This window comes from Crocodylus siamensis, chromosome 15 (genome assembly GCF_052110815.1).
Source record: "Crocodylus siamensis isolate JL-2025a chromosome 15, ASM5211081v1, whole genome shotgun sequence".
Taxonomy (NCBI): Eukaryota; Metazoa; Chordata; order Crocodylia; family Crocodylidae; genus Crocodylus; species Crocodylus siamensis.
Window position 1 is genome coordinate 49,908,333 of NC_143409.1, and position 27,717 is coordinate 49,936,049.

The following is a 27,717-nucleotide window of genomic DNA, read 5'->3' on the forward strand; positions in this document are numbered from 1 at the left end:
TTCTGAGAAGGTTGTGGTCTCTCCTTGGTAATTAGCATCATTCTGATGAAGGGGACAGTCTTAGACTTCTTACATGCTGGTCATACAGGTTGAATATCAAGCTTCAGGGCTGGGGAGGGAGGGTCACTGGCCCTCCTTTACTAATAGAGTAACCAGAGGGAAGGACTGGTAGAATCAGCAGGAAGGATGATCTCTAGAAAAAGAGATAATGAGAACTCACTCCTGGGTTACTGGAAGGTGTGGCTAAATACTATCATCCTGTGGGTGACATGCCACACATTCAAACTGGAGCTGGATAAAAACCAGGTTTAAAAATGTTTGACATTTTTAGAGTAACACATGTTTGGCCACTTTTATAGTTGGTTGGCCATTTTTATGGCTGGTTGACCAATTTTATTGTGCCTCAATTACTTTGCATACATCACCCATCTACATTCCTTGTACAATTAATTCAGTAATGGCACAATAGATGCAATGTGTGTCAGGGGCCCAGGTCCCAGAAAACTAGAACCAAGGAGACATGAGCAAGAGACAAGTGTAAAACTAACAAGGGAAAGTCTTTGACACAATGAATTGTTCACATATGGAATTAACTCCCATAGGAAGTGATGGAGGCAGATAGCATAGCCAGGTTAAAAAATGACTAGATAAATTCATGGAGGATAGATCTATCCATAGCTGTTGAACAGAACGGTTAGAGATTTTTCCTCTGGTGTCTCTAACCCAATCTTGGTGGAAGCCAAGGAGAGTATTGAATAGACAGATCACTATAGAGTTACTCAGTTCAACACTCTCCTGTTATAGCACCCACCCCTGTCCCTGTTGACAACCATATACTGGGCTATATGGACCACTGGTCTGACCCACTATGGAGATTCTTATGGTCTTATGTTATTATTGGAATGAAAATGGGGGGGGGGGTGAGTGCACCACTTCGCCCCTGCCTTGGATCCACCCTTGCTTGGATGTGTTAAAGAAGGCAGTGGAGAAGGAATGATCTAGGCATAGTGGTGCCTTTGTTCCACCATAGAGATTTCCCATGTTTCTGATCTTTGCTGGTTGCCACATGGGGCTGAAAAGAAATTTCTTCTCTTGCTGTTATAGGTGTTGGGGGGTGGTTATAACCTCTCTCTGAGACATTGAGGGTTGAGCAAAGCCAAGGCTAAGTGTAGTGACTGGTATCTGCTAATGCTTCTCCTGGAACTCCAAACCAGATGGTTCTGTCTAAAGGATCTTGTCACTGCTCAAAGGCACACCATTTGGCAAGGAACTTGACCCCATGGTCAGATTGTAGGGGGGCTGGCCTTCCTCTGTAGCAGAGGGAATGTCCTTTACTGTCATGGTCCCCATGATTTCTCTCTGGCAGAGTCAGTTGTGATGTATTGTGTTGTGTTAGGGTTGTTGGTAGTTTTTGCTAAGAGATTGGAAAGTGGATGTGTAGGGGATGGTTTGGATAGAGCTGATCCTGCCTCAAGCAGGGGGTTGGTTTAGAGGTCCCTTCCAGCCCAATGTCTCTGTGACTATATAAATAACAACTGGTATCTTGTGTCCAACAAAGGGGGGCTTATGTCTAATGAGGGGATGCCTGGGTCTAACACAGGCTGTCTTGAATCTAATGAGGGCTGAATGAGATTGAACAAAGGGAGGTTGTCTAATAAGGCTACCCAAAATCTAATGAGGCAGGCTTGAGCCTAATAAAGAGTGCAAGGGTCTACCAAGGTTGGGCTTGGATCTGATGAGGGGGCCTTGAGTCTAATGAGGAGGTATTGGTTAAGGGATGCCCTCGGTCTAACAAAGGGATTTCATGTCTAACAAAGGGAGGTTAGCTCTAACGAGGGGAGGGGACTGAAGAAGGGACCTTCAGTCTAATGAGAGGCACTTGGACCCAATGAAGAGTATCTTGGGCCTAATGATGGGGCCCTGACTCAAACAAGGACCACTTGGGTCTAATGAGGATGCCTTGAATATAATGAGGGCAGTTTGAAACTAATGAAGGGTGTTTGGGATCTAGCAAGGACTCCTTGAGTCTAATGATTGGTATTATAAGTCAAAAAACGGGGATTGAGTCTAAGGAGGGTCTTTATGTCTAAAGAGGGGTCAAATAAATGGTGTCAGGTCTAACAAGGGGTGTAATGAGGGTGGAGAACCAGAGAGACACTGAAACAAAACCCTTTTGAGGAAGACTGGCATTTTGTGATACGGCACCGCCTTCTGATGAGCTGTAATGGAAGTGGCCAAGATGATAAACCAGCTGGGGGCTGACAGCCAGCTGGCAGTCAATAGGAATGAAGGGGAAAGCTCTTACTCTAAGCCCTAGAAAGCAGGATAAAAAAACAGTGTCCTAGTGAGACACAGTATTTGCAGACTGGGCAACTGGTCTGGGGAGGAGTGGGTCCATGTTTTCTGTTTGCCACAGAAAAATACAGATTTTCTCCTTTTAAAGGAGAAAAATGTGGGAAAAGCCAGGTTTCCCCTTGCAGGCTTGCAAAGTTCCAGTCTGCAAGAGTCTGCTTGAGGCTGGGGGAGTGGGACACAGGGGTTAGGGATGGCACATGGCAGCCAGGCCGCAGTGGAGAGTATCTACCACAGCTCCCTCCAGGTAAGTATATGCAGGGTGAGCAGGGGAGATGGGGCTGGAGGCCAGGGGGCACACAGGTGGGACAGAATGGAGGGGGGGATGGGCAATGTGGCAGGGCACATGCCCCACAAGATTTCTGTGCCTAGGATGGAGGACTGCAGTCAGTTCAGACCAGCCCCAGGTAGTGGGTGGGACCAGTCACCTGTGCCACTACGCCTGAACTTGGTGGCCATGGCAGCACAGCACTTCCTCCCACACTGGGTCCTGCCCACTGGCTGCAGAGGTTTCTTCTGCCTGGAGCTGGTCCAGACTGGCAACAGCCCCAGCCCTCACTGTAGGTGCAGAAATCTGTGGCGAGGCATGTACACCACCTTGATGTGTTTCCTGGGCTCCCTTCCACCCTCATGTGCTGTCTGTGCCCACAACTGTCCCCATTTTCCACATACCCACCCTGTTGCAACCACAGTGGCGGGCTGGGTCCTCAGAACAGGAGGCAGTGGGTCAGGAATGAGAGGTACCAGCAGGGTTGGGGGGGCTCTAGGTCAGAAGTGAGGGGTGCTGGTACAGCTAGGGGACCTGTGGTTCAGAAGCATGTGGCAACAGCAGGGGCAGGACACTGGCATATCAGGGCTGCTCAGCATCACAGGGGGATGGAGGAACAGCCGCAGGTGGACCGTCCCAGTAGGGGACAGGGGAAGTTCTGATTTTCAAAAAAACAAAGCCAAATGGCTGCACAATACAGCCCAAGATGCCATTAGCCTTCTTGGCAACAAGGGCACACTGTTGACTCCTATTCAGCTTATTGTCCACTGTCACGCCCAGTTCCTTTTCTGCAGAGCTGCTGCCTAGCCAGTCAGCCCCCAGCCTGTACCAGTACATGGGATTGTTTTGTCCTACATGCAGGACTTTGCACTTGTCCTTGTTGAACCTCATGAGATTCCTTTTGGCCAAATTCTCCAATTTGTCTAGCTCACCCTGAATCCTAGCCCTAGCCTCCAGCATATCTACTACTCCTCCCAGCTTCATATTATCTTCATACCTGCTGAGGGTGCTCGCTATACCATCTTCCAGGTCATTGATGAAGTCAGGACCAATTCCTGTGGCACTCCACTTGATACCCACTGCCAACTAGACATGGAGCCATTGATTATTACCCTTATGAGCCCAGTGCTTTGGCCAGTTTTCTCTCCACCTTGAAGTCCATTCATCCAACCCATACTTCCTTAACTTGCCTGCAACAATGTTGTGGGAGACTGAATCAACAGCTTTGCAAATGCAGGTGGGCACTGCAGCACTGGGAGCAGGGGTTCTACCCTGCCACCGCTTGTCCAGCCGAGGCTGCGGGAGGTGCACTGCAGATGTGGCTCATTTTCAGCAGGCACGACAGCTCTGGGAGCGGTGGCTATGCCCTGACACCACTTGTCCATCCACAGTGAGGGGGCACAGGATGCAGGCATGGCATCAGTGGGACTGGGGGCTCTGCCTCCCACCGCTAGCCCAGCCAGGGTGGGGTGGTTACAGGGTAGAGGTACTGCACTGCCTCTGACAAGCGGCGTGCAGCAGCAGAGGCACTACAGCCTCCCTGTGCCTCCTGGATGAGCTGTGGTTTTGCTCCACCCTGGCAAGCAGTGGCAGCTGCAAGGCATGGTGGGAGCATGTACCCCCAGATCTGCACAGGGCAGGTGGTGGAGTTGGGGCTATGGGAGGCTGCAGCCACCCTAAAATTTCACATAGCCCCTGCCACCCACCTGGAGTGTAGCCCAATGCAGCCCCAGCTGCCCCATGCAGATCTGGGACACATGCCCCCACCATACCCTGCAGCTGCTGCCATTTGCCGATATAGAGCAAAACTGCAGCTCATCTGGGAGTTGCACAGCAGTTGGAGCGGCTCTACTGCTGCACACCACTTGTCGGAGGCAGTACAATGCCTCCATCCCGTGCCGCCTCCACCCCAGCTGGGCTAGTGGTGGGAGGCAGAGCTCCCACTCCCAGTGCTGCCCCACCGCCCTGAGTGAACTGCGCCTCTGCTGTGTGCCCAGCCCATGACAGCTAAAAATTGTGTCTAAGGTGCTTGCTGAATGCTGTGAGGATTAGACCAGGTGTTTCTTGTCATTTGTTCATGTATTATAATCTGTATGTTGCTACTAAAAGCCTAATTAAAGTCAAAGATTAGTGAGGCCTTGTATGTAGTGAGACTTAGTAAATATAGCAAGGCCTTGTAGAAGTAGTAGTAGGCCTCATGTCATAGTTAAAATTAATCTTATCAGAAGAATGCAAGGCTTGTACTGCTATTGGTCAGTCCTAAGAATAAATATAATGGGAGAATCTGGATGGCTGTAAGTTATCAGCATAGCTCAGAAGTTATAAATTGGGTAGCACATCCAGAAATCATTAGAAGGAAGATGCAGCTCTGTGAAAGAAGCTACTGATTTAAGATTAGCTGCTGACCTGGATTCGGTGGGCCCGTGGATCTCGAGGAGCCTGAGGACCGAATGCCAGAGTCCTTCCCAGTACCCCTCAGACAGCACTGATCAGGGACGCCTGACTTCGCTGAGCTTTGTAGAAGAAGATCTTGTCATACATCAGGCATCAGAGGGGACTGCCGATAAGATGCCGACACGAATTGTTCTTGTCTGTCATTGTTTTATTATACTACCTGTAGTTGTGTGTTTGTTAAGTCAATAAGCCTTTCTTACCTTTTTACCCCAAACACTCTCTCAATCCCAAACCCTCTGCTGGTGGCTGGGACAACCCCCCACCCCACCCCACTGGACAGACAGCAGCAGGGTAGAGCCACTACAACCAGTGCCACTGCACCCACCCATACCAAGCTGCACCTCTACCCTGCACTCCCCCACCCTGGCTGGATGAGCGGTGAGAGGCACAGCCACTGTTCCCAGTGCCTTTCACCTGGAGCAGAGCCTGGCACAGCCCCAGTCCTGGGTGCCCCATGCATATCAGGCCATGCAGCCCCCCGTACCCTGCAGCTGCTGGGGTGGAGTGAAACCACAGCTCATCCAGGAGGCGCGGGGAGGCTGAAGTGGCTCTGCTGCTCTGCGGCTCTTGTCCAAGGCAGTACAGCCTCTCTACCCTACACCCCCCTGCCCCAGCTGAGCTCTCAGAGGGAGGCAAAGCCCCAACTCCCAGCCCCTTCCCCTTCACCATGGGGGGAGCAGTGGGAGAGCAGCCAGACAAGCTGTGGCTTCTCCCACAGTCATCCATAGCCCCCAGAGTGCAATCCATGGCTTGTCCAGCTGCTCCCCTGCTGCTCCCCCTGCGGTGAGGCGAGTAGTGCCGGGCTTCTCCCACAGCTGCCCACAGCCCCCGCTCTGGTGGCACTAGGAGGGGGAGCTATGGGTGGCCGTGACCCATGCAGCTGCTGCTGCTGCTCCTGCCAGGGCAAAGCGGGCTGGAGATTTGGATCAGGTCTGTGGCCACTTTGGCATTCCAAAGGCTCCTGCCTCTGCAAGAAGCCTGGGGGCCATCAGGAAAGGGCCTGCCCAACCTGGGGGCCATGCAGGGGGGGGACCCAGGACTGTTGGGGGTGGCAGGATCTAGCAGGGACCCAGCATGAGGGCCTGGAAGCCAGGGAAGGCTCCCTCCAAAGTTGAATCAGGTGCCTGAGGCTTGGGGCAGCAAGAGCCTGACTGCACCCTCCCCCTCCCATGGCTGGCCCCAGAAGACACTGCCGCCTCAAAGGGAAAGCCCAGGCCCCCCGACATGGCAGAGGCCTGGCAGCCCACTGGCAGGCTGCCCCCCAGCCCCAGGGCAGGAGGAAAGGCTTAGCACAGCAAGGATCAGATCCTCCACCGTTTCTCCTGGAAGCAGGCCCTTCTGGCCAGCAAGGAAGAAGCTGGCTTGCCCCATGAGAAGTACGGAGAGGGGGCAGACCAGTGTCTATAACCACTAGCAGGGTGAAGAGGAATTGGGAAAGGGGAGGGTGGAAACCAGGGAGACTAAAGCTCTGGGGAGGCATATTTTTGGAGGCTTAAGCCCCCAGTGGTGGTATGGCCCCTCTGTGCCTCCCTGCCCAGTTTCCCACAGCAGTGCTGGGAGCGGGGCTATGGGCGGGTGTGGGAGAAGCTGCAGCTTGTTCAGCGGCTCCCACCACTTGTCTGGGAGGGCATAGGGAGGGGGAATATGTGCCCCCCAAGCTGGTCGGGATGGAACAAGCTGTGCTTGGGGCAGATTCAGGGGCACACGCTCCCACCCATGCCCTTCCAGACAGATGGCCAGAGCATCAGCACGCCGCTTGTCTGGGAGCCATTTTTGGGGCAGCTCATCTGGTGCTTGCTCATCACCGCTACTACCACTGCAGCACTACCTGTACTGAAAAAAGATACATCCCAGTACAGTATAAAATAAATAAATGTAGCTATATTACTCATCTATAATTGATTGAGTACTGTAAAAATTCTGGAGTATTTTTGGTGAAAATAGGGTATCGGGCCTTCGTTCAGGAACCAATCCCCTATTTATAACATTGTTTCATAATGGAAAATCAGTTCCTATAAAGTTTCAACTTAAGACGCGGTTTTCAGGAACCAATTGTGTCATATGTCTGAGAACTGCCTGTATTGATAGCCCACGCTGCTTTTGGGAAGGAGTCATGCAATACCTAAGACTATGCTTTCAACTGGCTTTTCGGTAATAGGCATTCCTACCAAGGTGGCTACCAGTGGTTTCTCTGCCAAGGCTTTCTGACAGATCGGGCAGATCTCATAATACTGCCTGATTTCTTTGAGTAACCCTGGCCAATAAAATCTATGAATTAGTTGTGCCTCATTTTTATCATATCCAAGATGTCCCCTCAGAGGCCCATCATGGGCTATCCATATTAACCATTTCTGGTACCTCTGGGGCACTAGGAGCTGGGCAGTCTTTCTTTCATCTTTGCTCCCCTTATCTATTCTATAAAGAATATTGCTTCTTACCTCAAATTAAGGAACCTGAGTTTCTTTCTCTGGCTGTAGTAGGTCTTCATTAAACCAGACCAGGTCTTTGCTGTACGCATGTTGAAAGACCAACTCATCCATTTGGTCTCCAGAATGAGCCAGACCCTATCACTTCCACAATATCCATTTGTTATTTATCTACATCATTGCCTTTTTCAGGCGCTGTATCCTCTGCCAATCCTTCTGCCTGCCAGCTCATTGCTGACATTTCATAGTTAGCTGCCTCCACCTGTTTTAAGAAATTCCTCAGAATCTCTTGAAAATACAACCAATCTCACCCAACTATCATAGGAAATGGGAGGTCATCAGAGATCCCTCTGGGTATCTCATTGACCTGTTGTCAATGGTTGGTAATGTAGGGCTTGTGCCCCTTCCAAGATGACATCTTTTCTTCTGCTGTAACGGGTAAGGGGTCTTATATCACCCTTACCCTTCCTTGTTCATACAAAATTCGCCTGACATGACTTTCATGGTAAGTATTCTGCTTCTTATTTATTATAGGGTTGTGTACACACTTTCCATGATGGGAGGATGTTCACCATGACACAGGGCAGAAGAAGATTTTTATGAATGTGAAAAATACCTGCTGCAAAAGTTAGGACTCCATCCCCTGTACCCCAGCCTCACCCCACCTGCCACCCAGGATTCCTTTCAGGGTGTTCATGTAAAAATAAAACAATTCAAAAACACTAAGCAAACAAAATCAGGTCCAGTCTGGACCAAAATATAAGCAAACAAAATTATGTCCTGTTTTAACCACTGCCTGTGGCTCTTCTTATGTTGAACCTATATTGCTATTTCTTTCTGTGTCCCAGTCATTGCCACCGGGCTGCCACTCCTTCTGGCTAGCCTCTGGTGTGTCTCTTACCTGACTGTGGGCCTCCTCTCAGCCACTAGCCTCAGCCAACTGTAGCCTCCATGCTCATCCCTCCTTCATCCCTCTGCTCCCTGGGACTCTTCCACAGCCTGCTTCCCGGCTGTTCTTCATGCTCCTCCTCTCCAGGGCATGACTGCTCCCTCCTCTTCCTCCTGGGCTCCAGCACCAGTCTGTTATTTTTTTCTGGCCACACACTCGGGGCGTTCCCTCCTTCACCACTCTTTCCAGTGTCTCTCTGTAAGTGACCGTGCCATTCACCAGAGCGCCTGGTGTGTGCCGGTATATAGGATGTCACCGTTGTCCACAGCAGGGATAGTCAATGATTGAGGCAGGTCCAGAGGGTCCTCAGTGGTTTTTGCCCGCCATGACTTTGCTGAAATAAATATGTTTAGTAGGATGGAAGATGTATGTTCCATCCCACCTGGTCCTCTCCTTCGATCCGTCTATCGGTCTTCCCATTTTGAAGCTCTGCCTCCCCTACACCACACCTAGCACCAACCAATGATGTCTTATCCTGGTCTTCTGGGTTTGCTCATGGTCTTGGTACAATTCTTGACCATTCAAAATGGTAAGCTGTATATGGATGTCAGTTTGCCTCACTCAGTACTTGCCTCAGTGGTACTGACTTAGCTTCTGTCTGTCCCTGTTTACCTGGTCTCCCAGTGTCGGTCTCAATACTTTTGGCTTGTCATCGCTGTGCCATGGACAGCTGTCTCTCCTTCTCTCTGCAGGCTCTGAGACAGCCCAATCTGCCTGGAAGATGTCTGGAATCTACGAGTCTGCTTCTGCTATGTTGCTCTTCTGGACTAAACTGTCTCTCAAACCCCCTCTCGGGGCTGCCACAATTTACCCTCTGTGGGGCATGATTCAGCCCTGTGACACTGAGTGCCTGCAGGGAAACTCAATTCCAGTCCCCCAGCCTTCATGCTCATCGGGGATTTGATCCCTGGTTCCATGGGCTGGCTGAAAAATCAGTGCCAGCACACAACCATAAACCATAACCATGTCAGTGTGAGAGCTGATTCTGGCTCCTCCCAGCTCAGCTGCTTCTTTGATTTTTTTTTTTTCTCCAGCTGTGGTGCTTTCTCTTGCTGTAGCTCTGTACCCACTACTCCCTCAGCTTGGTGTGATCTCGTGCTGGCTCCATGCATTTCCAATCTTATCTTTATCGCACTCTCCCCAGCTCAGAGATGCTGGCTTTTTTCCCTGGCTAAGGATTTTCCTCGAGTCACTCCTCTCAGCTGAATTCTGCTGACTCACCTGGAATCATCATTCACTCCAGGACAGCGCCCTTTATTCTTTTTTGCCCAGAACTGTAGATGATAATGCTCAGGACAAGCCTGAAGAAGATATAAGATGGCTTACTTGACTTTCCCATAATCTAACACATTAGCCCATGATAGGGCCCAATACGTAGCTTGGGCTTGGGCTTTAAGCACATGTCCTAGGTGGATACCCATGTCCTACCTTGCTGCCATGGAGGTTCACTCAGATTATTCTAAATATACTTCAGGGTCATCGTTCCTTGGAGATTTGTGTCATCTAGGGCTCCCCATATTGCTTGCCTGAGCCAGAACCAACTCTTTCAGAAACTGCAATATTGTTTCCTGTGGCTGTGTCTGTGGCCTGAGAATGCTTGGCCCAGTTGCACTGACAGATGCACCCTCTGTGACATCTGGCTGACAGGTTGAGATATTGTAAGTCTAGATCTCCACGCATCTTCTGCAGGGCTCTGCCTCCCCTACACCCAGGCTCCTTTCATAGAATCATAGAATCACAGAAGTCAGGTTGGAAGGGACCTGTAGATCTTCAGGTCCAACCCCCTGCCTGGGCAGGATTAAAAAACTGGACTCAAATGAGTCCAGCCAGGTAGGCATCAAGCCTCTTCTTAAAGATCCCCAGGGTAGGAGCCAGCACCACTTCCCTTGGAAGTTGGTTCCAGCTCCTAGCCACCCTAACTGTGAAGTACATCTTTCGGGTATCTAACCTAATCCTACTCTCCAATAATTTATGTCCATTGTTCCTTGTCATGCCAGGAGGCGCTAGGGGAAACAGTGTCTCCCCCAAACCCTTCTGGTCCCCCCTAGTGAGTTTATAGGCAGTCACCAGGTCCCCCCTCAGCCTTCTCTTGTGAAGGCTGAACAGGTTCAGGTCCCGCAGTCTTTCAATGTAGAGTCTAACCTGTTGTCCCCAGATCATGCAGGTGGCCCTCCTCTGGACCCTCTCCATGTTGTCCACATCCCTCCTGAAATGGGGCGCTCAGAACTGGATGCAGTACTCCAGCTGTGGCCTGACCAGCATTGCATAGAGGGGGAGGATCGCCTCCCTGGCTCTACTTGAGATGCACCTCTGGATGCATGACAAGGTCTGGTTAGCCCTGCCAACCGTGACCTCGCATTGTCGGCCCATGTTCATCTTGGAGTCAATAATGACTCCAAGATACCTTTCTGCCTCCGTGCTCTCAAGAAGCAAGTTTCCCATTCTGTAAGTGTGCTGCTGGTTTCTACTGCCTAAGTGCATCACCCTGCACTTGCCAGTATTGAAACACATCCTGTTTATGTTAGCCCACTCCTGTAACTTATCCAGATCTTGCTGCAATCTTTCCCTCCTTTCTAGCGTGCTCACCTCACCCCAAATTTTGGTATCATCAGTGAATTTAAACAGGTTGCCTTTCACCCCATTGTCTAAATCACTGATGAAGAAATTGAACAGCGCAGGCCCAAGTACCGAGTCCTGGGGGACTCCGCTGCCCACTTCCCCCCAGGCTGAATATGACCCATCCACCACCACCCTCTGAGTACAACCCTTCAGCCAATCTGCAATCCATCTGACTGTGTAGGCATCAGTGCCACAGTCGCCTAGTTTTTCTAAATGTTGCTGACAATGAATCAAGAATATAACAATATTATCAATGTTCACCAAAACCCTAGATTTGTGAGAGGTGAGGATCTGGTCCATAAAACACTGAAACATCATGGCAGTTCCTCTGAGGCCAAGTGGCAGTCTCTGAAATTTGGATAAGTCCCATGGGGTGCCTCCACACATGCAGGCACGTGCGCTTGCAGCAGTTCAAATAAAATGACGCAAATTTGAGCTTAGGTTTTTTTGCCTCAGTACACCTGCCCAGACATGCACTTTGGTGTGGGGCAAACTGTGCTATCTGGGGCAAAATAACCCTGCCTGGCTCCTCTTGGATCTGCAGCCAGAGGGAGCTAGAGGTTGGGGAGAGCACTTGTGTTGTCCCCAGAAGTATAAAAACCTGCCCTGCCCAGCAGCTCTAAGATACTTTCTCTCAGGAACTTCTGTGGTAGCCCCTGTGAAAAGGAGCTACTAGTTAGCTGGGTGGGCCTTAGCCCATGGTAAGTGAATGGACACATATAAAGAAGCTTCTGAGGCCTGCCCAAGTGGTATCTGGGGACATTAGTCCCTTGTGCCAGTTGGACTGCTGCAGCAGCATCCCAAATCCACTTTTTAAAAATACCCCAAAATCCACATTCTTCCACAATTAGAACAAAAGACCACTATGTGTGTGAATATATATATAGAGAGAGAGAGAGAAAGAGAGAGAGAGAGATGGGGGGAGGAGATTGATCAGTTGGGCCAGGTTTTGTTGATATGTTTACAAAGTTAAAGCAATTTGGAAGCCTACCAGTGTCTCTAGCACCATAATAAAATAAAATGTAAATATTTATTTGTGTTGATATGTGTCCCTCCCCCCAGATTTCTGCATTGACAGTGGGGCACAGGGCATAGCCTGCAGCCCGGCCATACCAACAGCCTAGCAGCAATGAGGGTGGTGGTGGTGATTTCAATACCCATAGCAGTGTGTGAGGCTGTAGCCTGGCTAGACCCAAGGCCCAACAGTGACAGGGCGCAGTCATATGGTCAGCACTTACATGTTATATTCTTCAGGATTTCCCCCAAGCCAGTTTTGGCAAAGAGCCGTCTTTCAGTTCCCTCCCTGACCCAATGTTTTTTGTTATCATCAAGCAACAGATCTGCACTGTGGAGAACAGATGGTAATGGGAAAACTGAGTTAAGCTAATGCTTCTGGGAAGGAGTTAGGACTTCCCAGAATTATGCAATTATTGTAGAGTGCCTTACAAGGCAATGCAGAATAGCAAGTGCTGTAGTTGGACAACTCAGATACAGCAATTTTCCTAAAAGGAAAGAAAACCAAGAACAGAATAGGACTCATGGAGTACCTTATCTAAATAGGCAGTGGAAGGCCAAGGCTAACAGGGCTTAGCCCCTCCAAAAGTGGGGCAGCAGGTAGGGCCACAAGGCAGCCCAGCTCTGGAAGCTGCAGCAGGAGTAGGGAGGGGCACCCATGCAGCCAGGATTGCAACCCAGCATGTGGATCACTGCCTGCCCAGCACACCAGGCAAGTATCAGTCTATTCTGTGAAGGGGAGGGACTTGGGGGGCAGATTAAGGCCCGCACATTAAGGGAGGGAGTGGGGCAGATGCAGGGGCAGGGGTGAATGGGACCCTGACCAGCTGGGTGGCTTATCCAGGGGCATGGGTGGGTCCCCACACTGTGCGCACCCTGGTGGAGGCCCAGGGGACACATGCCCCCACAATCTGTGTGTGGGGTGGAAGTGGGCTGCCGCTGTGTGATGGGCTGTGTGCCTCACTGCCACTGCCCCAGGAGTGATGCAACACCATCTGCATTTTGCCACTGGGCTGTGCTGTGCCTCCTGCCTAACTGGTGGCAGGATGCACGTGGCAGGGGCCTCAATCTGCACCCCACATGGCCCTTCCCACTCTCCTCATCACCTCCCTCACAGACTTATCTGCTGGATGGATTGGGGAGTGAATGTGCACGTGCATTCAGCCCCCCCAAATAATTTTTTCTCCCTCTGCCTATGGGTAAGAAACATGATGATTGGACAATTTAGGTTAAGAAGGTTACAAAAGCGATGGACAAGCAAAGGAACAGTGCGTTTTTGCAGTGCCACCCTGGGGAGTCAGGGCCAAGCATGAAATTCTCTGAACAATGGGAAATCTAGAAACAGATATCCACACACCCAGAAGAGGATACGAGGCTGATTCCACTAGAGGTCACTGCTGTAACGTTTGACGGATCCACTTCTCAGGCCAGGTCAGGTGGGCAGTGAGTCAACCTCTTTCTGCTGGCTGCTGCAGTGTTTCATAGTTGGTCGGGTCAGAAGGGACCTGAGCAGATCATCAAGTCTGACCTCCTGCCATGGGCAGGAAAGAGTACTGAGGTCAAACGACCCCAGCAAGGTTATTATCTCACCTCCTTCTGAAGACCCCCAGGGTAGGAGCCAGCACCACTTCCCTAGGAAGTTCTTTCCAGCTCCTAGCCCCCCTGACCGTGAAGTCGCACCTCCTGATGTCTAGCCTGAATCTACTTTCCATCAACTTGTAGCCGTTATTCCTTGTTACTCCTAGTAGTTCTCAGGGGAACAGGGACTCTCCTGGTAAGTGGTTCCCCCTGGTAAGTTTATAGACAGCCACTAGACCCCCCCTCAGCCTTCTCTTGTGGAAGCTGAACAGGTTCAGGTCCCATAACCTCTCCTCATAGGGCCTGCCCTGCTGCCCCCTGATCATGCAAGTGGCCTCCTCTGGACCCTCTCCATGCTGTCTACATCCCTCCCGAAGTGCGGTGCCTAGAACTGGATGTGAAAAGACTTTACAGACTGATAAGAAGGAAACAAGTGCTCTGTGCTACTTCCCTCACCAGAGATCCTTGCACTGCATGCTCCAATATCCTGTATCACAGCCCAAGAGGTTGCCATTTAAAAAGCTTGGCCAATTTAAATTTCAAAATCTCCTTTTCTTGAACTGGAGAACTACAAGTTGGGGGGTGCCCTAATATAGATAATGGTCAGAGTTCTAGCTCCCCTGTCTTGACCCTTCGAAAAGGAAAGCAATGGAGATGGATGCATATCAAAGGAAACTTTCCTGACTTCCATTTCAAAGAAGATTCCTGGAAAAGAGCCTAGATCCATTCTTAGGTTTCACCCAAACTGGAGTAGAACAATAATTAACATGGGAACCTCCTTCAGTGACATGACCCAGCTCTCCTGGTCACCGATCAGAGGTTTCATGTGGACGTTGTCTAGCAGTCACTTGTAGCATTCCCTGTCTGCAGCAAGCAGGGCTGATGGGGAGTGAATTGGGGTGACCGCCCCAGGCCTCACACTTCGGGGGACCCTATGGAGCTGGGCAGAGGGGCCACGGTGACTCCATGCTGCCAGCTTCACATCCAGACACTTGCTGCCCACCCACCCCCACCCCGCCACTGGTGGTGATGGCGGCAGCAGCTTGAGTCTGGGGCATGTGGGATTGGGGTGGGGGTGGGGCCCCCACACGGGCTGATTTACCCCAGGCCCCGCACCCTGCTTGGGTCAGCTCTGGCAGCAGGCGAGGCAGGAATGGCCCAATGACTGCCCGTCAAGTAACTGAGGCATGTTTGTCACCAAGTCATTCCTTCTGAATCATGTTCCTCATGTCCTGCCTTCAGTGGGTTTCAACCTTTCACCTCTTACAGGTCTTGCTTTGAAATATATATTTAATCCTTTGTTTTCTTTGGTCATACTAGCTCAGTTGAAATGTGTATGTAGTTTCCTGCTTTCTTTAGTTACACTAGCTCAAACAGTCTGGGCCCCTCTCTTGCTCGCTCAGCTTTGTTATACAGATGTGATGAGTGTGTCAGGTCTCTGCCAAAAATTCTCCTTTTAAAAGAACCATCACTTTTATTTTTATTTTTTGGCTTGGGATGGTAAGCGTTGAGGTCTATCTAACTCAATGCCTAGTGGATGGCAATCACTAGCAGAGCAACTGTTTGTTCTTCTTGATAGCACTCTCTTCATCCACTCCTGCTCCATCCTTCATTATGACTGCTATCATCTTATGGTATGGGTCTGGTGTTGGGTGCTGCAAGCTCCAATTTCTCGGTGTCTAGTGGGATGCAACCATTAGTGGAGGCTGATCTTCTTTGTGGAAGTCTTGTCACCACAATCCAGTCTTGCCCCAGCTACTGTCTTTTGTGCAGGAGGGTTTTTTCGTAGCTATTAAAACTTCCAGGTGATTACAAACACTATGATGATGTGGCATAAGAAAACATTGGGTACGTTTGCAAGTAGCCCAGAAGAGTAAATCAATTGGGATTGCTTTACTTTGCCTGGTTCCAGCTATGATCTTGCATTTTTGTGCAAGATGCACTGTTATTTTAATGTGGTGATTTACATGTTATGTGTAGGACTAGCCAAGCTTTCACAGCATTCAGTCATTACATTTGTTAGCACCCACTTTGAACACCTTCAAGACACATTTGGATGTTTATCTTGCTGGGATCCTATGATCCTTGCTGAGTTCCTGCCCCCGGGGCAGCGGGCTGGACTCGATGATCCTCCAGAGTCCCTCCCAGCCCAAATGTCTATGAAATCTATGAAACTAGGCCACCCATCTAGGGATGATATATGATGGTACATAGTTGTTGGAGTCATAGACCCCCACATTACACTGGACAAAAAACTGTTCCCCTTATGTATTAAAATTTCTCAGGGCAGTCCCATCTGGGAGAACTATTTCATCCATTCCAATGCTACTTTGGGAGCTGTTACCACCACAGAGGTATAGTTTCTGAGTATCTTGCAGCATAATCCATAATGATGAAAACATATTGATACTCTGCAGTGCATTTGGGGAATGGTCCTGTGATGCTTTGTGTGATTCTTTGAAACAGGTTTTAATTATCAGCACAGGTATGAACAGGGCTCAAGGGCTTGTATAGTCGATAATTTTAGGCAGGATGGGCAACCCCCACAGAACTGTTATATTTCCCTATATATGCTCAGGCAGAAAAAGGTTTAACCATATGGGCCACCATCTTATCCCTTCCCAGGCTGATGCATAGTGGCGGGGGGCAGGGGTGAAGCTTCAGTTGTCAATTTGATTCAGAGACGATTCAGTCTGATTCAGAAGCTGAATCATCAAATCCAAACTGTATCGAGAGACCCATAGAAACCTCTGAATTGATTTGAAGCATCCAAATTGATTTGGAAAAGTTTTGGAAAAAGATTTGGAGATTCAGTGATTTGGAAGGCAGCCTTGCAGGGAAACAGAAACTGAGAAAGGGAGAGAGAGCAGGGGGGGAAGAAGGGGCGGGGAAGGAGGAGGACTGACATCTGTAGCTGGCCAGTGACTGTGATCTTTCCCTGAGTTCTCCTCCAGTCACAGTGCTCTGGGGAAGGGATGTAGAAACAACAATACTTCACTACATCCACCTCCTAGATACAAAACTTCATGGACTCAATATAGACATTGGATTTATGACACACTATAACCTGCCTGACATCTGACTCCCCAAGTACTTCTCCACCTTTACCTGCTACATCCCTCTTCCCCACCCCCAACCTGTCTCTCACCCCCTGGCACCTCAATTTACATTTTCACGGACTGCCTGTCTTGCATGTAGACTGGCTTCTGACTTCTTTACTCTTCTTTCCATCCAGGAAGAGCACACACCAACTGCAGATGCTCCCGCAGCCTGACAAAGGGTTTTTTAAACCCAAAACCTTGCTGACATGTATTTCTCCAACTAGTTGATCTAATAAAAGATATGAGATTCACCCAAAGCACTTTGTCTGCAATGTCCTTAGACCAACACGGCTACAACCTACACCCCTTAACATGAACACACGACATGAGTTTTGCTTTGAACAGTTTGAGGTGCAGTTTCACAAAAACCCCTGAACCTATCTCCTTGAAACTAGGTAGTTCTCATGCCCTCAGAAGGGGCTACCATTCCTGCTCCTTTTACCCTGCCCTGCTATAACATTCACACATGATACAAGTTTGCTTTGATCAGTTTGAGGCGCAGTTTCCCAGAACCCCCTGCACCTATCTCCTTGAAACTTTGCAAGCATCATGGCCTCATAAGGGGATACCATATCTGCTGTTTTCATCCCGCTGTGCCTTAACACACATGCGAAGTCACACGTCATGAGTTTTGCTTTGAATAGTTTAAGATACAATTTCCCAGAAAACTGCATCTGCCTCCTTGAAACTTGGTAGGCTTCATGCCCAGATAAGGGCCTACCATCCCTGCTCTTTTCATTCAAATCTGACAAAAAATGACAAAGTTATAGGTATTTCAGTGATTCCCCGTTATAGTCTATGGATGAATCACTGGATCTTTCTGAATTAGCACTGAATCTTGTGAAACCAATTCATCTGAATCAAGTTGGGACAGGGATCCAAATCTTTGAATTGAATCACTGTCCTCCAAATTGGCTGAATCCAAATCGAATAATTTCCTGTTCACACAGGCCTATGGGGTGGGGGTGTCCCAGAGGCAGGATGTGGACCACCAGTAGTAAGGGCTTTCTATAGTTACAGGTTACTAATATCTGAGTCTCTTTTTCTTCCGCCATCCCCTTGTCAATCTAATAAAGAGTGTTGTCCTTTACCTCAAACTGTAGTTTCTGATCCATCAGCCCTGGCCACAGGATCTCCCCATTCCAGTTGACCATGTTACTCTCATAAATGTTCCAAGAAGCAAATTCCTGCCACTGGTCAGCACAGAATTGTCCTTGTCTGATCAGTCATTGCATATCCAGCAGCTTGTCTTCATCCTCCCGTAAAGTCCCTTCTTCTTCATCTTGTCCTCTCTGTCCCTCATTCAGCCCGCTAAAGTCCCGTGGGCTTCTCAGCACCTCCAGTTCTGAGGTTACTTCTCACAGTACCTACTTAATATGAGGCCAGTCACAGCCTAGTATCATAGCATTTGGTAAATTCATGGATAATCCCACCGGCAGGCATTTTCCCAAGTATCATTAAAGTATCATTCCGCTACTGTATGTTCTGGCATGCCCATGCAGACATATCACCATTATTGCCCCACTTGGTTTCCTCACACTGGCTGGGACTAGTGAGGTTTGCACCATGGTGTGGGTGCAACCAGTGTCTACCACAACACAAAGCCTCAGATCTTCTAGTTTTACTTCCACAGTAGGCTTTACTAGATTTTGATCCACTTTCCTACTGTAACTACAGTCCATCTTCTCTGGGATATTGATATTCTCTTTGCCATCTCAATTAACATATGGTGTCTCTTTCATGGACAAGTTTCCCTTTTTTCCTGGGATTAGTAGTTTGCTCTGTGGCCACTTTCCCCACAATTACAACATTTATCATGCCTCTCAATGCCACCCCTTCTTTCTTCTCTTATTCTCCCAGTGCTCCAGCTATTCTTCTACTTACGGCTGAATAGGGCTTTATCCCCTTGTCTCACTATGCACTTTTCTCCATTTTGGCATGGGCCTCTGCTATTTTCAGGGCCTCCAACCCGGACTGCTGTTGGTGTTGGCACACACATTGTTGGGTTCCTTCATCTAAGTTTCCAATAAACTGTTCCAGCACTATCAGGCCTAGTATTTCTTCCCAGTTACATTTTTCAGGATCCAGGCACTTTCTAGCCAGGTCCTTTAGTAACTGTAAGATTCAGGGTTGTTTCTCTTCTAGCATCTGTCTCTCCCTAAATCTCAACCTATAATTCTCCATGCCAGTACAGAATTTCTGCTTTCATGTTCCAGGAGTCCCTGGCTTCTTGCTGAGACAGATCCCTATAAGTTTCCTGGGCTTTACCCATCAGAAATAGACCAAGTTGGTAGGCCAATTTGCCTCTGTCCCTCCCAACCACTGTTGCCATCCATAGATTCATAGATGTTAGGGTTGGAAGGGACCTCAATAGATAATCAAGTCCAACCCCCTGCATAGGCAGGAAAGAGTGCTACGTTCAGATGACCCCAGCCAGATGCCCATCCAACCTCCTTTTGAAGACCCCCAGGTAGGGGAGGGCACCAACCATTCCAGACCTTGGCCACTCTAACTGAAGAAGTTCCTCCTAAAATCTTCTCTCTGCTAGCTTATGGCCATTATTTCTTGTGACCCCCAGGGGTGCCTTGGTGAGATGTGCCTCACCAATTCCCTTCTGCACCCCCATGATGAATTTATAGGCAGCCAAAAGGTCATCTCTCAACCTTCTCTTGTAGAGGCTGAAGAAGTCCAGGTGTCTTAGTCTGTCCTCGTAGGGCTTGGCCTGCAAGCCCTTAACCATACGAGTGGCCCTTCTCTGGACCCTCTCCAGGTTATCCACATCCCTCTTGAAGTGTGGCACCCAAAAATGCACACAGTACCCCAACTGCAGTCTGACCGGTACCTGATAGAGGGGAAGTATCCCCTCCTTGGTTCTGTTTGTCATGCAGTTAGCTTTGCTGATGACTTCGTCACACTGATGACTCCTTTTCATCTTGGAGTCCACTAGGACTCCAAGATCCCTTCCTGCTTCCGTGCTACCCACAGGGTTTCCCAGAACAGCTCCAGCTGCAGTGGGGGTGGCGGGGTTGTGATTTCAGCACTGATGGCAGGGCATGGGGCTGCATCCCCACTCCACCCAAGGCCCAGTAGCTAAGGGGGTGGCGAGCAGCAGCACTGTCATCAATTATGCATTGAGTTCTTCAGGATGGGTTTTCTCCCCAGTCCAGTGAGAAGAATTCTCTCAGTTATGCAGTCTTGCACTTCTTTCCTCTACCACATTTCCCATTATCATCCAACATTAGCTTCCTCACAGTGAGAAATGGATGGGGCTGAGAGAGGGGTACTGAGTCTGGCTCCTTTCTGTTGTCCTGCTACAGGTTTTCTTCTAGCTCCCAGAGTGCATTTCCTAATAGTGAGAGGCAGAAGCACTCCATCTAACTCCGACTGAACCAGCTCTCATCAATACATCATGGTGAGTTCCTCATGCCCTTCAATTTGGTTTGTTTGAAAGCCCTCTCAGCTCAGGGTCCATGTCCCTCAGGTGGTCTCCAGGTGGAGGAGCAGACATTAGGAAGTGACCCTTTCTTGGGAGGGCCTATGCCTCTGAGAGGCATTGACACGGCTCCCTGGACTGCATTGCTCTCTGCTCTGTATTGTCTACAGAGGTTCCTATAAGGAAAAACAGAGGAGTTGTCTGTCCTTTCATGTCTGCTGTTGTATATGCACAGGGTCTTGTGGAGGATATGGGGAAGTAAAAAGAAAGGGTGTGGGAGAAGGGAAAATGCTGGCATACAACAGGAAGCTGAAGCTGGGTCAGTCCTGGTGAGCTTGGTCAATGTGGTGTAAGGTTTCTCCAGCTGGAAACAGCTTTGCTGCAGGATGAAAATATCCTTGCTTTCCTGGTCTCAGCCAGGCTGGGGCCAGGGCCAACTCTGGGCCAGGCTAGGTGGCGAGCGAGCCAGCTCCTTCCTGCTGGCTGCTACCTCCTTGAGCCACTGCCACCTCAGGGGTTCTGACCCCCTCACACCATGTCACATCCATGGGCTGTGGAGGAGCTGGGCAGGCAGCAGCTTCCCGCCCCCCCCCCCCACCATCACCACAGTGCCAAACAAACTGTGGTGCCAAGCCAGACAGAGCAGGCTGAACAGGGCACAAAGATGTGGCTGGGAACGTGCCTGGTACCGATGCCACCACCTCATGGAGTCGGGGGAGGGGAAAGCTATTCTTCTCCTCTGCTCTGCCACTGTCACTGCTCCCCCAGCCAGCTGTGCTGCTCCTGTCTCTTTAAATCACCCCCTCCTCTGTCCAACACTCTTAGCAGCCATCTTGTTAAAGTGAAACATGCAGCAACTAACCCCATTGGGCATTTCATTGCAAATCACATTTTTCATAAAAAACACTTAATCTTGTGATTTTCACAAAAACTGTAGAGTTGCTATTTAAATAAGGCCCTAATTAAAGACACTTCAAGAAGTGGGAAAAGGCTGTAAAACTGTGGAGGAAAGCAAAGTTATCAGCTGTAGTTGTGTTTGCAAAAGAATTTGTCCCATCCAATAAAACATGCTACCTCAAAAGTCTTGCTTCTCAAAATAATGGTGCTCTAGTGACAGCTGGCAAGAAAACAGGATGAGGTGCACCTCGTAGACCAGGGGTAGCTGACCTGTGGTTGACGTGCCACAAGGATACAAGCAGCATGTGTGTGTGCCATATGGCAGATTGCAATGGAGGGGACAGGCAGCGTGAAAACAGATGAGGCAGGGAGCAGAAAGCAGAGCCTCCAATCAGGCAGGAAGCAGAAGGCAGAAGGCATTCCCTTTCACCCACACAGTCATGTAATTCTCTTATATTTTCACTGGGGAAGTACAGGCTGTTTCAGCCTGCAGAGGCACTTGCCTTCCTTATTTATATCAATGTTCAGCATTTAAGAGACCTGCCACACATTTGAATTAAAACTGGCTATAAACCAGCACTAAGATTTTTCCACATTTTCAAGCACAATCTTTGTAACTGGTTGGCCATTTTTATGGTGGGAAAATTACCATCTTGCTTGTATCTTTTCATCCAGTGTTTCGGACCACAGAAGGAACCATTGAAGCTGAGCATTGAGAACCTGAGGGAAGTTCAGGCCCAGCTGGAGTCCAAGAGGATGATGATTCCAATGTTAAGGAGCTGCTTTGAGCTGGCCCTAAATCAATTCCCTCAGGAGCCCCAGTGTGTACAGGACAATGCCCAGATGGTCATTGCAAGCCAGATGATGGACGTGGAGTTTGTCTCTGGAAAAGGGAACTGTAAGATCGAGGTGTCCGATGCTGAAGGCTGTCCCCAGTACAAAGTGAGGGAATCCACAATATCTACGTACCTGGCCAGGCTCTGCCATCAGTCTCAACCGCTGACTATTGAAAACCTTAAGAACACCAAGAAAACACTGGAGACCTGGGGTTCTCTGAGCGAGGAGATGAAGCTGTGTTTCAAGGAGGTCCTCAAGGAGTTCCCTCAAGAACCCTTGTGTGTGAGGAGCAATGCTCATCTGGTGATCCACTGTGATGGGAGGGAGCTGAGATTTGTTTCAGGAGAAGGGGAATGTGAGATTGTTGTGTGCAGTAGTGAACCCCTATACAAAGTCAAGGAACCCACGGCAGAAGTGTTCCTGGAAAGGTTGTTCTCCCGGCCCCAAAGGCTGAGCACAGAGAACCTCCAGAGAATCCGCAGAGGGCTGGCATCCTGGACAGAGATACCCACAGGGCTGAGAGCCTGTTTCAACCTCTTTCTGGAGGAGTTTCACAATGAGCCAGCGTGCATCCAAGAAATCCCCACCATGAACATGACCTGGGATCAGACAAAGCTGCAGTTCCACGAGAGAGATCTCACGGTCACTGTCACATGGCTGAATGACAAAGTTTCCTACAAAGTTCAAGTAAAGACCTGGGCGATGTATCAAGAGATGCTCAAGTCAAGTAAACAACCCCTAAGTAAGGAGAACCTCCTGATGGTGCGCCAGAAGATAAGGAATCTGCAAGGAGTGCCTGACAAGGTTGAGGATGTTTTCAACATGGCCATAGAGAAGTTCTTCGCTGAGCCACAGATCCTACAGGATAATGCAAGACTGGTCATGAAGTGTGATGTTGGGGAGATTGTCTTTGTCTCTGGGAAAGGAGAGAACATAGTGGACGTGTACCTCAGTGATGGAAAGGTTTACTACAAAAATCTGCAGCAGACAAAAAAAGTGAAATTCGTTAAGAAATTAAGGGACATAATCTCAGCTTTTGAGGAGAAATTTATTAACTGGCTGTTCAAAGCCCTTCCTGAGTTGCTTAGATTGATTCCAATAATTGGAAAATGTATGTAACAAAAGCCAACAGCAAGTCAGTAAGGTGGCTCCAAAGCAATGAAGTGCCAATCCAGAGTATGGCTCCCAGCTCCCCCTCCCCGAACTTGAACCCACTAATCCCCACAGTCCTTCCAGAGGTAGGAGAGAACCCAGATGTCCTGGTTCCTCAGTCCTCCTGATCTCACACCTGAGATCCCACTGTAGGAAGAGAACCCAGGAGTGGCCATTGGGTAGGACTCCTGGGTTCTCTCCCCACTGTGGGATCTCAGGTGTGAGATCAGGAGGACTGAGGAACCAGCCCTCACTGTCACACACACACACACACACACCCCTTTGCTGGGCCTGCTGCAATCCTGGCTGCACAGGGCATGTGAGTGTGTGTGCCCCTCACCCCTGCCACAGCAGCCTGCAGCCAGGCTGCCCTGGGTCCATACCTGCTGCCCTGCATTTAGTGGTGCTGAGCCCCATTACTTCCCCACCCCCTTCAGAGGCAGCTGAAGAGCAGGAGCTTTTTTTGGATCACCAGTTCCAATTCAGATGTTAATAACACTCTCTCCCTTGGAAGGGTCTTGATCTTCCACAATTCCAGCTATCCTTTCTTCTGCAATGTTTCTGTCTGTTGGGTATTCCTGGTAATGTCCTTCTATTTCACAGCCCTGCAAAGCTTTTTTAGCTCTAGCTAAAAGCTTGACTCAGATGTGATCCTATGAACTCAGGGGTAGATAAAAGTGACTGATAGTGAAGTATTGGAGGCACTGACAATAAACTCAAGAAAGCTAGATACTGTTTTACAAATCTGAATAAGAGTTGCACATTTAACTATAATGACTACAGGATTAATTAAATGCTATCTTTGCACTATTTTTGCCTAGTTCTTTGTACTATCTAACTTACATATATGAATGAAGCAATTTTTTTTTTACTACTCTATTCTTTTGCTTAGTTTCTGAGTTCTCAAAATCTCTATCAAATGTATAATTTAGCAAATCAGTGCACATGTCAATAAAACATACTTTTTTTGCTTATACAGCTGATATAGTGCTTCACATAGTAGTAAAGCTTCTAGTTTCTTTTTAACTGGAGGAAAATATGCTTTATATTATATGTGATAATGCACCATGCCATCAGCACCCCACTTTTCAAAAACCTTGATCCGCACATGATCTTATCATTTCATTCACTTCTTCTCAACAAAATATGGGACCACTGGTGTTCTACCCAGGCAGTGCTAAGAGGGTCAGCTGACTTCCTGGTTGATTCCTACTAATCCCTCTCCACTCCACAGGTGTGAACAACCCTCTTTCCTTCTTAACAGTCTTCCACTATTCAAACCATCCTTGCTTTTACAATGCTGCTGTTGTTAGCATTGTAGCTGGGGTGTCCCATTACCCTTCTTGGTAATGTCCCTCTTCTATTTCACAGCCCTGCGGACTCTTTTTAGCACAAGCTCAAAACCTTAACTCAAGTGTGGTCTATGGTGGGCCAGTAGGGGGTGCTCCTGCACTGAGCCACCCACCTCACTGCACCCAACCAAACACCAAGCTCCAAGTGCCTCCCCTGGGTGCCTCACATCTGGCCGACCCCCTTCCTGAAGCACGCCCGCAAACCTGGGGTAACTGTTGCCACCACCCGGGATCAGTCTTTTTTCAAGCCATGTGCCTGCCAGGCCTCGTAGACCTTGAGGGTGCTTGACCCACTGAGAGAACTTGGGGTGCTTCCTTTAGCCTGAAACACAGAAAGTAGCCTCCCTTAGTCAGCCAAGCAAAGGGAGCATAGAGGCATGCCCCATCCCTCTCAAGCATGTACCACCAAGCTTGTTATAGTGAGAGCCTTATTGTTTAAAGAGGGTAGACTTGAGAAACGGTACAGGTTTGAGAAGTATCAAAAGAATAACCCAAAGCAAACAGTACCAATTTGGTAGCCTTTGATATGCTTCTAGAATACAGTAAGCTACATTTTTAGTTGAGTTTCTAGTAATTTACTCACTTCCAGATGCTGGGAGAAAGAGAGAAAGTGGCGGAAGTCCAAGTTGCTATGTCCTGTCAGACCAGCCTGGTAGCTTTCTACGATCAGGTCACAAAATTATGGGACGCAGGTGTCACAGTGAATGTAGTCTTTCTGGACTTCAGGAAGGCCTTTGACACTGTCTTCTACCCCATTCTCATTAAAAAGCTAGATGACTGTGGCATTGATGCCTACACAGTCAGGTGGGTTGCAAATTGGCTGAGGAGCCACACCCACAGAGTGGAGGTAGATGGGTCATATTCAACCTGGAGGGATGTGGGCAGTGGAGTGCCCCAGGGCTCGGTCCTCGGGCCCGCACTGTTCAATTTCTTTATTAGCAACTTGGGCAAGGTGATGATAAGCACCCTGTTCAAATTCTGACAACACCAAGATTTAGGGTGAGGTGGGCATGCTAGAAGGGAGGGACAGGATACATCTGGACCTGGACAGGTTACAGGGGTGGGCGAATGAGAATAGGATGGGATTCAATACTGACAAGTGCAAGGTGCTGCACCTGGGGAGGAAGAACCAGCAGCCGACCTACAGGCTGGGGAACTCCCTTCGCGAAAGACTGTAGCAGAAAGAGATCTTGGAATCATTATCAATTCCAAAATGAACATGGGCCGGCAGTGTGGGGACACAGTCAGAAAAACTAACCGCACCTTGTCCTGCATCCACAGATGCATCTCGAGCAGGTCCAGGGAGGTGATCCTCCCCCTCTATGCGGCCCTGGTCATGCCGCAGCTGGAGTCCTGCGTCCAGTTCTGGGCGCTGCACTTCAGGAGGGATGTGGCGAGCATCAAGAGGGTCCACAGGGCCACTCGCATGATCAGGGGACAGCAGGGCAAACCCTACAAGAAGAGGCTACGGGACCTGAACCTGTTCAGCCTCCACAAGAGAAGGCTGAGGGGGATCTGGTGGCTGTCTATAAACTTACCAGGGGGGACTAGAGGGGAATGGGTGAGACCCTGTTCCCCAAGCACTTCCCAGAGTAACAAGAAATAAAGGCCACAAGTTGATTGAGAGTAGATTCCGACTAGACATCAGGAGGTGCTACTTCACGGTCAGGGCGGCTAGGATCTGGAACCAACTTCCAAGAGAAGTGGTGCTGGCTCCTGCCCTGGCGGTCTTTAAGACGAGGCTGGATAGTTACCTGGCTGAGGTCATATGAGCCCAGTATACACTCCTCCCCAGGGCAGGGGTCAGACTTGAAGATCTACTTATGTCCCTTCCGACCCGACTTCTATGAATCTATAAAAGTCACCTGCCCACACCCGTCATTGAGGGGTGGGTTTATATCCCTGTTGTGACCTCATCGTGTAAGTTCCCCCCAAAAGCAGATCCATTGGCTGTAATCTGGTGCTTCCAAATGACATCACCTTGATCAGGTGAGGAGACTAGTCACCTGACCTGGAGTCGTGGGAACTCCTACACAAAGAGAGCGTGAAATCTCCCCCCTCCCTATGGAATTTACACCGTTACCTAGGAGACCAGGTGAATCCAGTAGTCAGAGTTTGCAACCAGAGGGGGGAGGGGTTGAGGCTGCAGCCCCACCTCGCCTTCCCACCTCCCACCCCCTTCTAGCGCCTGTGCCCATTGCTTGACCAAGTTGTGGGCACTGGCGTTCCTTGTATGGAAAAGTTATTTCCTATACTTAAAAGGAAAAAAGCCGACACTACCCATGAACATCGAGTCTAGCTGGGGTGTCCCAGTGCCAGAGCGCTTTAGGCCTGAGTCCATCTGGCCTGTTACCCAGAGTTTTTCCATGACAGCAAATCTGCGTTTTCATTTTGGCTTCCCTTGATGTGGTTGAAAGTGAAGTTGAACTCCTGAAGCTGCCAGGCCCACTTTTGAAGTTTGGCATTGGTGTTCTGCATTATCTGCAGCCATTGAAGTGGGGCATGGTGAGATAGGATGGTGAATTGCTGTCCCCACAGATAGGGCCTCAATTTATGTAGTGCCCAGACAACTGCCAAACGCTCCTTTTCAATAGACAGGTTGCACCCATGGGGAATCAACTTCTAGCTTAAATAAGCCACGGGGTGTCATGTCCCTCCACGCTCCTGCAGGAGCACAGCTCACAGTCCTGTGTCTGAAGTACCCGTAGCAACACGAAAGGGCTTATCATAGTCCAGTGCCCCCAGAATCAGCTGGTTGATCAGGGCAGCCTTCAATGTGCCAAACGCCTCTTGACTCCCCTCTTTCAAGCCTACCGGATCAGTGTTTCCTTTCTTTGTTAGCTCGTGCAGAGGAGCTGCCATTGCTCCAAACCCAAGGCCAACCCTTCTGTAGTATCCAGCCACACCAAGGAAGGCTCTGATCTGCTTTTTCTTTTGTGGGGTTGGCCAGTCTCTAATGCCCTCGATCTTATCCCACAGGGGAGCAATCTTGCCCCCACCCACAAGGTGTCCTAAACACACCACATCAGGTGATGCTAAGTGGCACGTCTTTGCTTTCACTGTAAGTCCAGCTTGCTTTATTTTGTCTAACACAGTGGTTAAATGAATCGGGTGTGATTCCAAGTCTTGACTGAAGGTGGTGATGTCATCAATGTAGGCCACTGCAAACTGCTCACATCCATGCAGCAAGTTATTAATCAGTCTTTGAAAAGAGCGAGAGAATTGTGCATACCAAAAGGTAAACCGGTAAACTCATAAGGTCCCAAAGGCATGGTAAAAGCAGAC

General features: G+C 49.3%; 1 protein-coding gene across 4 annotated transcripts in view; it reads left to right on the forward strand.

Annotated features, from left to right (window-relative positions):
• LOC149852695 (uncharacterized) overlaps window positions 1–24,444 on the forward strand; it is a 43,156-nt gene extending 18,712 nt beyond the window's left edge. For 3 of the 4 annotated variants that reach the window (XM_090029789.1, XM_090029788.1, XM_090029790.1), the window contains 2 exons: window positions 20,079–20,173; window positions 21,767–24,444. In XM_090029789.1, coding sequence (XP_089885915.1) covers window positions 20,171–20,173; window positions 21,767–23,047 — 1,284 coding nt within the window. In that variant the 5' untranslated portion in view covers window positions 20,079–20,170 and the 3' untranslated portion in view covers window positions 23,048–24,444. Of the gene's footprint in view, window positions 1–12,059; window positions 12,795–20,078; window positions 20,174–21,766 lie in introns of those variants that run through there. The other variant, XM_090029791.1, reaches the window with a different exon arrangement.
• The last annotated feature ends 3,273 nt before the right edge of the window (window positions 24,445–27,717 follow it).